At 44.3% G+C, this 12,213-nt stretch overlaps 1 protein-coding gene across 1 annotated transcript; it reads right to left on the bottom strand.

Annotated features, from left to right (window-relative positions):
- Nucleotides 1–7,493: 7,493 nt before the first annotated feature.
- LOC145955677 (uncharacterized) lies at nucleotides 7,494–8,561 on the bottom strand. Its single transcript, XM_083070672.1, has 3 exons — nucleotides 8,455–8,561; nucleotides 7,863–8,013; nucleotides 7,494–7,751 (listed from the first exon to the last, which is right to left on the bottom strand). The coding sequence occupies exons 1-3, from the start codon at nucleotides 8,559–8,561 to the stop codon at nucleotides 7,494–7,496; spliced, it is 516 nt and encodes a 171-aa protein (XP_082926798.1).
- Between the last annotated feature and the right edge of the window lie 3,652 nt (nucleotides 8,562–12,213).

Below are 12,213 nucleotides of genomic sequence, written 5' to 3' on the forward strand. Positions count from 1 at the left end.
AGTTGACCCAATTGTCCGGGGAATAAGCCATCCTTCCGACTTGTAGTGTCTTCCGGTGGAAAATTGTTGAGTAGCCTCTCCAGGTTGAGTATTAGTCGTCGCCTCTCCAGGCTCATGCATACCTCGGTGCTCTCGACAACTGGGTAGCTGAGTACCGCCTCTCCAGGCTTGTGCATACCTCGGTGCTCTCGACAACTGGGTAGCTGAGTACCGCCTCTCCAGGCTTGTGCATACCTCGGTGCTCTCGACAACTGGGTAGCTGAGTACCGCCTCTCCAGGCTTGTGCATACCTCGGTGCTTTCGACAACTGGGTAGCTGAGTACCGCCTCTCCAGGCTTGTGCATACCTCGGTGCTCTCGACAACTGGGTAGCTGAGTATTGCCTCTCCAGGCTTGTGCATACCTCGGTGCTCTCGACAACTGGGTAGCTGAGTATTGCCTCTTAGGCTTTGAGATGATTTTGTCTCCACAGTCCACGATGCTGCTTCGACGATTTGTTTTTCTGATTTTGTGCCACTGAGGGCTGGATAACGCAGGGATCCGTCTAGGGGATGTGCAGTCATTCATAGGTTTTTGTGCCCCAACTTGCATTGCTTAGTTGGTACCCATGGGGAATTTCTGACTCCTTGAGGTGTAGACACAAATGCTCTCTCTTGAATTGAGCGATGCCTTATGTTTGGCTGACGTCCTTTGACGTTGGTGGAGTATCCCGGTTATCCTTATTCGGGTATCTCTTTTGGGTTTTCTGATTTTTGTCGCCTCTGTGTAGGCTATTATCCGCTGGGGGATTATGTCGTGATGATTTTGTCTCCACAGTCCACGATGCTGCTTCGACGATTGTTTTTGATTTTGTGCCACTGAGGGCTGGATAACGTAGGGATCCGTCTAGGGGATGTGCAGTTACTCATAGGTTCTTGTGTCCCAACTTTCCATTGAGTAGTTGGTGCCCATTGAGGAATTTCTGTTTCCTTGGGGTGTAGACACGAAGATGCTCTTTCTGAGATGAGCGGTGCCTTATGATTGGCTGACGTCCTTTCGACGTTGGTGGAGTATCCCGGTTATCCTTATTCGGGTGACTCTTTTTGATTTTTGGATTTTGTTGCCTCTGTGTAGGCTGTTATCCGCTAGGGGATTTTGTCATTGGTTGTGATTGGCCTCTTCTGTTAGGCGTATCAGCTTGACGTTCAATGATTGGCTGAGAGCCAGATTCCACTTGGGGAATGATTATTGATCTTTTGGATTTTTCTTTTTGAAGGAGTGCCTCTTGTGTAGGCGACTGGGGATTTGAAGTTCTTATGTATCCCAGAGTATTATTTAGAAAGCCTCTTCAGGCTTAGCTTTACTCTTCGTTTGAGTTGGAAAGCTATCTTCCACTGAGGAAGTTTAAATCCTTTGACTTGGATATTTTGTTTGGATCGTGCTTCCGTTGGGGAATTTTGCTGATCTCGCTTTGATAGCTTTCACTGGGGAATTTGGCCCGTGAGTGGAAGCTGAGATATCTCTGGGGAGTATTATTTCGGCGAGCCTCTCCAGGCTCAATTATTCTGTACGAGTATTATTTCGGCAAGCCTCTCCAGGCTCAATTATTCTGAGAGAGTATTATTTCGGCAAGCCTCTCCAGGCTCAATTATTCTGATGAGGGAGTATTATTTCGGCAAGCCTCTCCAGGCTCAGTTATTCTGTGAGAGTATTATTTCGGCAAGCCTCTCCAGGCTCAGTTATTCTGTACGAGGCGATTGATTTTCTAAATCTTTTTCCTTTTTTGTCGTTTTTGGCTTTTTCTGTATTTTTTTGCCTTTTTTGTCATTTTTTGGCTTTTTCTATATTTTTGCCTTTTTGTCGTTTTTTTTTGCCTTTTCTGTTGACTGCTGTCATACACAAGCAATTTTTCTATTTTTTCCTATTTTATGCAACTGCCTCATGATGAGGTCTTTGAATGTGCAATTAATGTGCGTGATGCACAAAATGCAAGTTTAATTATTTTATTAATTTGTTTTTTTTTTTTTAGAAAAAATGAATGGCTCCCCCTATCCTCCTCTTCTTGGAGGAATTTCTGTCATCGACATGAGGGAGGATTTCTGTTATTGCCAATACGGCCGTTATTCATTTCAGTATGCCCGTATTGAATTGAAAATTTGTTCATAACCCTAATTTTGGTACGGGCGTACTGAACATGATACGGGCGTATAGTTTTTTCTGAAGTTTGATTTTTTTTTTTTGAATAAACAGAGAATAAGTGATTTTCCATTACACCTATCATCTGTATGCATGTATGATGTATGATGCACCTAATTCTATTTGATTCATTTTTCAAAAGAATTAACCGATGCATTTTTTCTGTTTGGATTTTTGCCATTCCTCTAGACGGGCTGTGCGCTGCCAATTTCTGTAACCGAGGAATGATGCGTGTTATATTGAGATGGGCGTCATCAACCCAGTGATCCTCCCCTTCCTTTAGGAGACGTGTCAACCCTCCTATTGACCACTATATCTCCATGTTTCCACTAGATTATTCTAAAATCGTTTGGGACAAGAGAGAAAAGAAAGGAAAGATATTTTTTTGTTCAGAAGTTTGTGTTTTAGAGGGGATTTATTTTTATTTTGAAAAATTGTTTTTGTAAGAATGGCTGGCCAAGGTAGGCTTATTGTGTTTAGGTTTGTTTGTTTAAACATTCATGAAGTTAATCAAATCTTGTTATTGACGTTGTGATTTGACAACTTAGATAACTTCCCTTGAACCTTTCTTTTTGAATTCGGTTCATGGTACCATCATGGATTTCTTTCGTTTTTTGATTGTCCTTATTTTTGCCTAAAACACCCTTTTGTGGCGTTTTAGCGGACCTTTGTTTTTATTCATTTTCGTAACCCTAAATTTTGCCTAGGTCACCCTTTTCGTGGGATTCCTAGCGGGTCTTTTGCTCTTATTTTTGCGCAGCCCCATTTTTGGGTTTCCTGCCGAGCTTCTTTTATTTTAAAAGATTTCTTTTTACCCATGATGGCACTTGTCGAGGCCAAGGGAAGGTGCTCCAAGTTGTCACACACACTTCCACATAAAAAAGATGCGGGTTTATTTTTATAAAGACGATTTTAACCTCATTTATGTTTATTCAAACAGGGTTAAATAATGCGGTCTAGAATTTTATTGTAAGCAAGAAAAGAAGCAATAAGAAATAATGAAGAATGATTTTATTATAATCATAGTGGAAACATGTGCCCTATCGAGGCTCGGGGGTCGGGCTGTCCCCGAGGAGTAATCTCTAATAGTCATCAGGTCTATACATCCCTATCGGAAGGAGAAAAACACTTGACGACGACGACCGGCCTTGACGCTTGTGAACCGGCCTTCCTAAAGATCTGGCTTAAAGAACGTCGAGAAGGATCTTGATTCCTCTTCGTCCTTTGATCTTTATTAGGGTTGTATCCTAACCCTTGTTTCCCCGGATTATCCTTGATAATAGGTAGCTCGGGAATTCCTTGGGAATCCTTGCCAAGTCCTTGTCCTGGCAAGTATCCGTTCTTGATGAGCATATGGGCTACCTTCTTCATTTCTCGGGGAAATGTCTCAACATTGGCGATCTCCAATGCTTGGAAGACGGTTTCTAAAGCTTCCTCTGCTGCATCCACATAAGGTATGTTGGATGGCTTGCTGATGAGTATGTCATCTTCAGCTTGTACAGTCACCAGTTTGTCACCCACTATGAACTTGACTTTCTGGTGGAGCGTAGAGGGTACAACTTTCGCATCATGAATCCAAGGTCGGCCAAGGAGACGGCTGTATGCCGGAGTAATGTCCATCACTTGAAATTCGACGTTGAAGATAGTGGGTCCAATTTGGATTGGAAGATTGATTTCTCCCACTACTTCTCTTTTAGATCCGTCGAAAGCTCGAACGATCATGTTGCTCGGGCGCATTTGGACTCCCTTGATTGCCACTTGATCGAGCGTTCTTTTTGGCATCACATTCAAGGAAGATCCATTATCTACCAAGACTTTAGCGATGTGATACTCCTTGCACTTTACAGAGATGTGCAAGGGCTTGTTGTGGTTCGGTCCCTCAGCGGGGATCTCTTCATCGGTGAAAGAGAGGTGATCATTAGTCGTGATGTGACTAACAATCCCCTCAAATTTGTCTTGGGAGATAGTATGCGACACATATGCCTCGTTCAAGACTTTCAACAGAGCTTGCTGATGCGGTTCGGAGCTTAGGATCAACGACAACAAAGTGATCTTTGCTGGTATCTTGTGAAGTTGATCCACAATGGAGTACTCGCTTTGTTTGATGAATTTTAACAGCTCATCAGTCTCCTCCTCGGATTCTTTATTTTCCTCGGGTTTTTTTCTTTTTCTTTTTCCTTTTCTTTATTCTTGGGAGCTTTATCATGAAGATCATCGGGAGTGTAGATCCTGCCACTCCTAGTCATGCCCCCAAGTCCAGCGATGTTAGAGATATCGCTGTTGGCAGAAGAATGGATGTCGTATATCCACGGCACAGCCTTATTTGATTCGTAGGGGAAAGGTCTTGGAGCAGTGATCCTTAATGGTGTCGGACCTTCCCCTTTATTCGTCTTGATTACCAACAACGGAGTTGATGTGCGCTCGCTTGGCGCGGTTGTTGGCTTACACTTAATAACAAATGGCGTGCGATCCATCTTGAACATACGCATCGATTATTTCTTTTTTTTTTATTAATGTTTATTAATGATTTATTGGGAGGGATGTATGAAATGCAAACCTAGATCCCTCCATGATCTTTGATAAGAATGCATGACATGAGATGATGACGTTGAATATGCATGCATTGTGTTTATTCAACTAAGCATTATCATGTTTTCGGGATATTCCTAAAATGATGCATGATATTGCTTGGTTTGGATAAATAATATTTTTTCTTTTTTTCTTTGAGTATATTTTTTTTGTATTTTTGGGTCAAAAGGGAAACTACCTACATGAATGTGATGATGGTAGATGTTAACACCATGTAATGGAAGATTCTTATTCCCATTTATTCTTATTTAAAAAGGGAATGTTGTATGTTTAAATAATGCAATGTATGCTCAAACAATGTCACATAAACAATGCACACACAATTCACTCATCCACGAACAGTCACGAGCGAATCACGAGGTAGGGGTATCCTGCAGAAAAGTGCATATTCAAGGTGGTTCTAACTGTTCTCACCGGTCTGAGGCCCCCAAGGTGCCCCCATTATAGGGACCCAATTCCTCTCGTCGTAAGTCGATGGAAAGCTCCAACGCATTGTCGGACTCGAGTTCATGGTTATCACCTTGAGTGATGCTTTCCGACAACGGTCTACGGGCACCTATAGACCCATTCGACAACCGGTCGTACTAACATCCACTCCCTATGGCTTACCACTCATGCCCCCAGGTATAGAGGGAACTGTTGTGTGCAAAGGTTCGTGTGCAGTTTGTATTTCAAACAATTGCGTAAATTTAAACATACAACAATTATTAAAGCCAAATAGATAAAGCATGTTATCATACAAGTGAGGGGTAATAAAGTAATTTTAAACTATTATTTTTAGAAATAATCCATCACTAAATGGGACTGACTCTCGAGGCTTCCCCAGCAGAGTCGCCATCTGTCGTCACCGGCGCGAAACGGGCTTTCGGCGTTCGCGAAGGATGGTTGGACTCTTTTATTTGTTTAAAAATATGGATTGCTAGAATGACTTATTCTCAAACTGAGACCTTGTCAAACGAGCAATTTTATTAAAAGGCTCACCAATCCATGTTAATCCCAAGCGGGACCCTCCATGGATTAGCGGTTTTCATAAAAAGGAAGGGTTCATGGAGTCGCCACCAATGTTTTACTCAAAACATTGGAAAAAAAGGTTTAAGGCAATCGATTCAAAAATCGACTTCGGCCATTACAACCAGAGTCGGGTAAGGGAGTCGGTTACGCGTGGGGAAGGTGTTAGCACCCCACAACGCCCCTTTCGGGTTCCCTATGAAAGATTATTTCTAAAAATAATAGTGCGAAATTACTAAATTACCCCTATTTATTCTAAACAATTATAACTTAACTATCTACATGATGACAGTTAAATATACACACAGAAAGCAGTAAAAGGAAGGACTTAAGAAGAAACCTTTGAAGCGTGCTTTTATATTCAAGTAAAACTGGGAAGCTTTTTGGCGTTCCCTCGCTCTACAAGCCCGCTCGCTCCCTCCTAAAAAATTTTAACTATGGAAATCCGGAGGATTTCCCTTCGACTCAGTTCGAGACTCAAGCAAAAAGCTCAAAACTCAAGAACTTTGTCGGATCAACTCTCCGAGTGATTTCTAGGCAGAGCACTGCTCAAAAAAACCCAGAATACTCAAGAAGAGGGTTAAAACTCAGTGTAAAAGTGTCAAATGACGTCCAATTGACGTCATATTTATAGGGATGAGGCGCAGTACGGCCTCTGGGGGTCAATACGGCCCGTATTGAGTTTTTGAACTACAATACGGTCGTATTGAATTCAGTACGGCCGTATTGAAGTTCAAAAAAACTCAATACGGCCGTATTGAGTTCAGTGCGGCCGTATTGAAGTTCAGAAACTTCAATACGACCGTATTGAGTTCAGTGCGGCCGTATTGTAGTTCAAAATGTTCAATACGGCCGTACTGAACTTTTGGGAGGCCGTATTGGGCTTCATTCCCTCCACTTCCTTATTTTGAGCTACTCTAAGACTTCTAAACCTACGAATAATCATCCTAGGGTCTTTCGGGGTCTTCCAGGAGTCCTTCCGGCTGACTTTCCTTTGGTCTTCGAGGGTCTTCGAGTCTTATTTCCGACCCGGACAATTTTAGGGGTCTACATCGTCCAGTCAGATTTTTACCGATCAATCACGAGTTTTGGTCTTCGAGTTATTTATACTCGTCCAGTCAGATTTTTACCGATCATTCCTGAGTTTTGGTCTTCGAGTTATTTATACTCGCCCAGTTGGATTTTTACCGATCATTCATGAGTTTTGGTCTTCGAGTTATTTATACTCGCCCAGTCGAATTTTTACCGATCAATCACGAGTTTTGTCTTCGAGTTATTTATACTCGTCCAGTCAGATTTTTACCGATCAATCACGAGTTTGGTCTTCGAGTTATTTATACTCGCCCAGTCGGATTTTTACATATCAATCACGAGTTTTGGTACCTTTGGAAATAACACATGTTAAAAATCATAGAAGAACAGTAGTGGGATGATATTTATTAAAGTTGAGAAATTATTAGTCTGTGGTGCCTCATTAAAAACCTTCTCAGCAAAAAAACCTCTCTTATTTTTATGGGGAAAAAATACTGAGCTAGGAAAAGAGTGGACCTGATACAAATGAATAAATTAACTATAATAAAATCATAAATTTGCAGCGTTCCAAGTCCTTAGGATCTTCCCTCCATCAAGCGTCCTCAATCGGTAAGCTTATTTGCCGACCACATCGTCAATTTTATAGGGGCCGACCCATTTAGGTGACAGTTTGTTCCTCATTTGAGTTAGCTAAGCGCGCTTCAAAACAAGGTCTCCTACGACAAAATCTCTTGGGACGACCTTTGTATTGTATTTGAAAGCAGCCCTTCGCTGCGTTGCTACTTGATTTATCCGTGCTCTTTCTCTTGTTTCTGTGATCAAATCCAAATCAACTCGTCTTACCTGTTTGGATTCCTCCTCAGAGAAGCCTGTAGTACGTACCGAGGGTTCGACGATTTCAATCGGTATCATCACATCTATCCCGTACACTAGATTGAAAGGGGTGTCCTGGGTCGACGAGTGAACAGTCGTGTGGTATGACCATAACACTCGAGGAAGCTCCCCCACCCATGAAGTGCCTGAGTCCTAGACGCTTTTTTTCAATCCCGAGAGTATAACCTTGTTGGCCGATTCCGCTTGGCCATTAGACTGGGGGTGTTCAACGGAAGTGAACGTCATCTGGATTCCGATCTCCCCACAGAAATCGCGGACTCTCCCACTCGCAAATTGTGTCTCGTTATCTGATACGAGCACTTGAGGAACACTATATCTGCATATCACATTCTTCCAAAAAAATGTCCTTACCTTCTCTGCCGAAATTGTTGCTACTGGCTCCGCCTCGATCTATTTGCTGAAGTAGTCTACAGCCACTATCAAGAATTTCAACTGTCTGACTGCGATCGGAAATGGACCGAGAATATCAATACCCCAGTTGTTAAATGGCCAAGGAGACAAGATTGAATGGAGTCGTTTAGCTGGGGAGTGGTGCAAGGTTGCATGTCTTTGACATCCATCACATTTTCGAACCCAATTGACGCAGTCGTTTCTCAAAGTCGGCCAAAAATACCCCGCCCTCGCGACTTTATATACTAGAGCTCGCCCTCCGATATGACTTCCATACATGCCGCCATGCACTTCATCCATCACTCTTTGCGCTTGCGATGTGGTCAAACATCTCAAAAGGGGAGAGCTAAAACCCCTTCGATACAACCTTTCGTTGATGACTACGAATCTGGGTGACTCCCTCTGTATCAATGACGCCTCCTTTTTATCCTCTGGCAACTCCCCTCGTGTCAAGTATGCAATATATGGTCCCATCCACGAATCTAGCTCTTCTTGGATGAAAAGAACACTCCCCTGTGGCTCACTAATACTCGGCTGAGCAAAGGTTTCTTGGATAACCGACCGAGTAGCCCCTGGCTTCTTTGTGCTTGCTAACTTAGAGAGAAGATCGGCTCACAAATTTTGCTCTCGCGACACATGGTTAAGTGTAAACTCTCGGAAGTTTTCTGATAAGAGCTTAACCTTCTCCAGGTACTTTGCCAATTGGGGATCCTTTGCTTGGAAAGTTCCAGCGACTTGCCCCGTGATCAACTAAGAGTCACTCCGAGCTGATAAACTCGTCGCCCCCATCTCCTTCGCCAAAATCATTCCTGCTAACAACGCCTCGTACTCGGCTTGGTTATTGCTTGCTCGGAACTCAAATCGTAATGACTGCTCCAGTAGTATTCCCCCTGGACCCTCCAAGATGATTCCGGCTCCACTTCCTCCTAGATTCGAAGCACCATCCACTAATACAATCCATTGGGTTTCTCCGACACTACCCTCCTCAACAGGAGGGGTCAATTCCATCAGGAAATCGACTAAGGCTTGAGCCTTTATTGCTCCTCTCGGCTCATACTTGATGGAGAACTCTGATAACTCGACCGACCATTTCATCATTCTGCCTACCAGGTTGGGTTTCTGTAAGACTTGCCAGATCGGATGGTCAGTTCGGATTACCACCTTGTAGCTCTGGAAATAGTGTCTCAACTTCCTCGCAGTAACTAGTATCGCAAGGGCCAGCTTTTCAATCTTTTTGTACCTCGTCTCTACTCCCTGTAAGACCCTACTCACGAAGTAAATAGGAACTTGAGAAGCTTCCTGCTCTTGTACAAGAATCGAACTGAGTGCTCGGTCGAATGCCGATATGTAAACCAACAAGGGGAGGCTCGGTCGGGGTTTTGTCAAAATCGGTGACGATGCCAGTGACCTCTTGAGTTCCGTGAAAGCTTCTTCACACTCGGTCGTCCAAGTGAAACGATCGTTCTTCTTCAGACATTGGAACAGCGGTAACGCCTTATCAGCTGCCCTTGACAGAAAATGAAACAGGGAGGTCATCCTTCCCGCCAGTTGTTGAACCTCCTTCACCGTAGATGGGCTCCTCATATTGATGATGGCCGAACACTTGTCGGGGTTTGCTTCGATGCCACGATGAGTTAATAGAAAACCAAGGAATTTTCCTACTTGGACCCCAAAAGAGCACTTTTCGGGATTCAATTTGAGTTGGTACTTACCGATAGTGTCAAACAATTCCTGCAAGTCGTCAAAATGTCGATCGATGCTCGCCGACTTCACCACCATGTCGTCCACATAAGCTTCCACATTCCGACCCAGCTGATTCATTAAAACCTTGTCCATTAGTCGTTGATAAGTCGCCCCCGATTTCTTTAAACCGAACGGCATAACCCTGTAGCAAAAATTGGCTTGATGTACTATGAAGGCTTTCTTGTCTTCATCTGCTGAATGCATGCAGATCTGGTTGTACCCCAAGTAAGCATCCATGAAACTCAGTAACTCGTACCCCGACGCTCCCTCAACCAAGCAGTCTAGGTTGGGCAGCGGGTACGAGTCCTTTGGGCACGCCTTATTAAGGTCGGTGAAGTCCATACACATTCTCCACTTTGCATTACTCTTGCAAACCATCACCAGATTTGCTAACCAGGTCGGATACTGGATTTCTCGGACATGTCCTGCCCTTACCAATTTCTTCGTTTCTTCCGCAATGGCCCTTCGTTTCTCCTCTCCAAACTTCCTCCTCTTTTGGATCACTACTTTTGCATTAGGGTCTATAGCCAGCTTGTGGCATAGGAAATCGGGGTCAATGCCAAGCATAACGCTGGAGTGCCATGCAAATGCCGACGCATTTTCCTTTAGAACCTTAACCAACCTTTCTTCATTTTCTGGAGCTAAAGAAGTACCGATCTTCACCGTTTTTCCTTCCATCATTGCTACTTCCTTGACATCTTCCGCAGGGGCGGGTCGGTGATCAAACTGACCCATCCTAGGATCCAGTTCGATGGAATGAATGTGTTTTTCAGCTGGTGTGGTATATAAACGCCTTCTTGCCTTCAAACTGTCCGCGTAACACTTTCGGGCGATCTCTTGGTCCACCTTGAGGACTCCGACATCCCCATTCGGCAATGGATACTTCACTTTCAGATGCGATGTTGACACAACGACCCCCAGTTTATTCAACGTAGGCCTGCCGATGAGTATGTTGTAGGACGACTAAGCATTCACCACTAAGTACCAAATGGTCACCGTTTTCATCTGCGAGCCCTGACCAAAGGTCGTTTCTAGATCAGCATACCCCCTAGCCATAACCTGATCTCCTGCAAAACCTACTAGGGTTCCCACGTAAGGTACCAATCGGTCGTTGGGGATCTTCATTCCCACGAAAGCTTCCCAAAAGAGGATGTCGGTCGAGCTTCCCTGGTTGACCAGAACGCGCTTCACATTATAGTCCATCACTATCGTCGAAATGACGATAGGATCATCCTCATGAGGAGCTACTCCTTCATAGTTAGCATCTGAGAAGGAAATCGTGGGTTGGGGAGGCCGGTGGATTTCTGACACGGACAAGACGGACCGTGTGTACCTTTTCTGCGCGGCTGAAGTGACTCCTCCTCCCGCAAATCCTCCTACCACCGTGTTGAAGTCCCCGTGAATCGTTTGTTGATGGACCTCTGATTCCTTTGCTTGGGTGTCCTTGACGGGGGTCCTCTCTCTATGCCTATCCCTCCTTGTGTCGTCCTACGCACGCCTGTGTCGCCTGTCCGATGAGCCTTCTTCCTGCTTTCTTGCCACAAACTTTTTCAGGCGTCCCTCCTTGATCAAGCGTTCAATCTTTCTTCCAAGGACAAAACAATTTTCCGTGGAATGCCCATGAGTCCTATGAAACTCACACTAGTCCTTCTTGAAGGGACCCAACTGGCGTTCAGTCGCTGTTGGAAACTCAAACAGCGATGCACTGTTGACATCATGAAGTATCTGCCTCCTAGGAACATTGAGCGGAGTAAACTTCTCTTCGTCGTTGGCTCGTGTCCACTCGCCCCTTGGTCGAGCCCCATGATCGGTCTGTCGGTAATTTCCCTCTTTCATATTATAACGGTCACGCCGCTTATTCCAATCTGAATGCGGTCGGAGATGTTTGTTGCTCTCCTTATTGCTACCTCCTGCTTCTCGGCTTTTCACTGCCTTTTTATTAATTTGACCTTCCTCCATCTTGATGTGACTCAGGGCAAAATCTCTCACCTCCGACATCGTTTGGCAATTCACTCTCTCAAGCGCGATGTCAAAGGCACCAGACCTTAGGCCTTTCTGAAATGCGATGACCGCCATTCTTTCATCCAGAGACGCTATCCTCAAAGCAACCTCATTGAACGTTTGCAAAAAATCCTTCAACAACTCCTCGCGTTGCTGCTTGAGATCAAACAAGTCTGACGTGATCGGCGGTTTCTTTTTGTTAGCGGCGAACTGTGCCATGAAGAGCCGATTGAAAACATCAAAGTCGGTGATTGATCGGTCAGGGAGACCACTGAACCAATCAAGTGCTACCTTTTTGAGTGTGCCCATGAACAGCTTGTAGCGAATTTCCATACTCCCTCCACAAATCAGCATTTGAGCGCGGAAATCCGTCAAGTGCTGA

This window comes from Cajanus cajan, chromosome 1 (assembly GCF_000230855.2).
Source record: "Cajanus cajan strain Asha chromosome 1, NIPB_CcT2T_4, whole genome shotgun sequence".
In the NCBI taxonomy this organism is placed as follows: Eukaryota; Viridiplantae; Streptophyta; class Magnoliopsida; order Fabales; family Fabaceae; genus Cajanus; species Cajanus cajan.

What these genes read in the sequence shown, in the direction of transcription:
- LOC145955677 (XM_083070672.1), bottom strand. Translation starts at nt 8,561, where the DNA reads ATGGGACCATATATTGCATACTTGACACGAGGGGAGTTGCCAGAGGAT. An exon ending in TTCGTAGTCATCAACGAAAG is followed by an intron (nt 8,014 to 8,454) that starts GTTGTATCGAAG and finishes TGTGATATGCAG; the next exon opens with ATATAGTGTTCCTCAAGTGC. An exon ending in AAGCGGAATCGGCCAACAAG is followed by an intron (nt 7,752 to 7,862) that starts GTTATACTCTCG and finishes TCGTCGACCCAG; the next exon opens with GACACCCCTTTCAATCTAGT.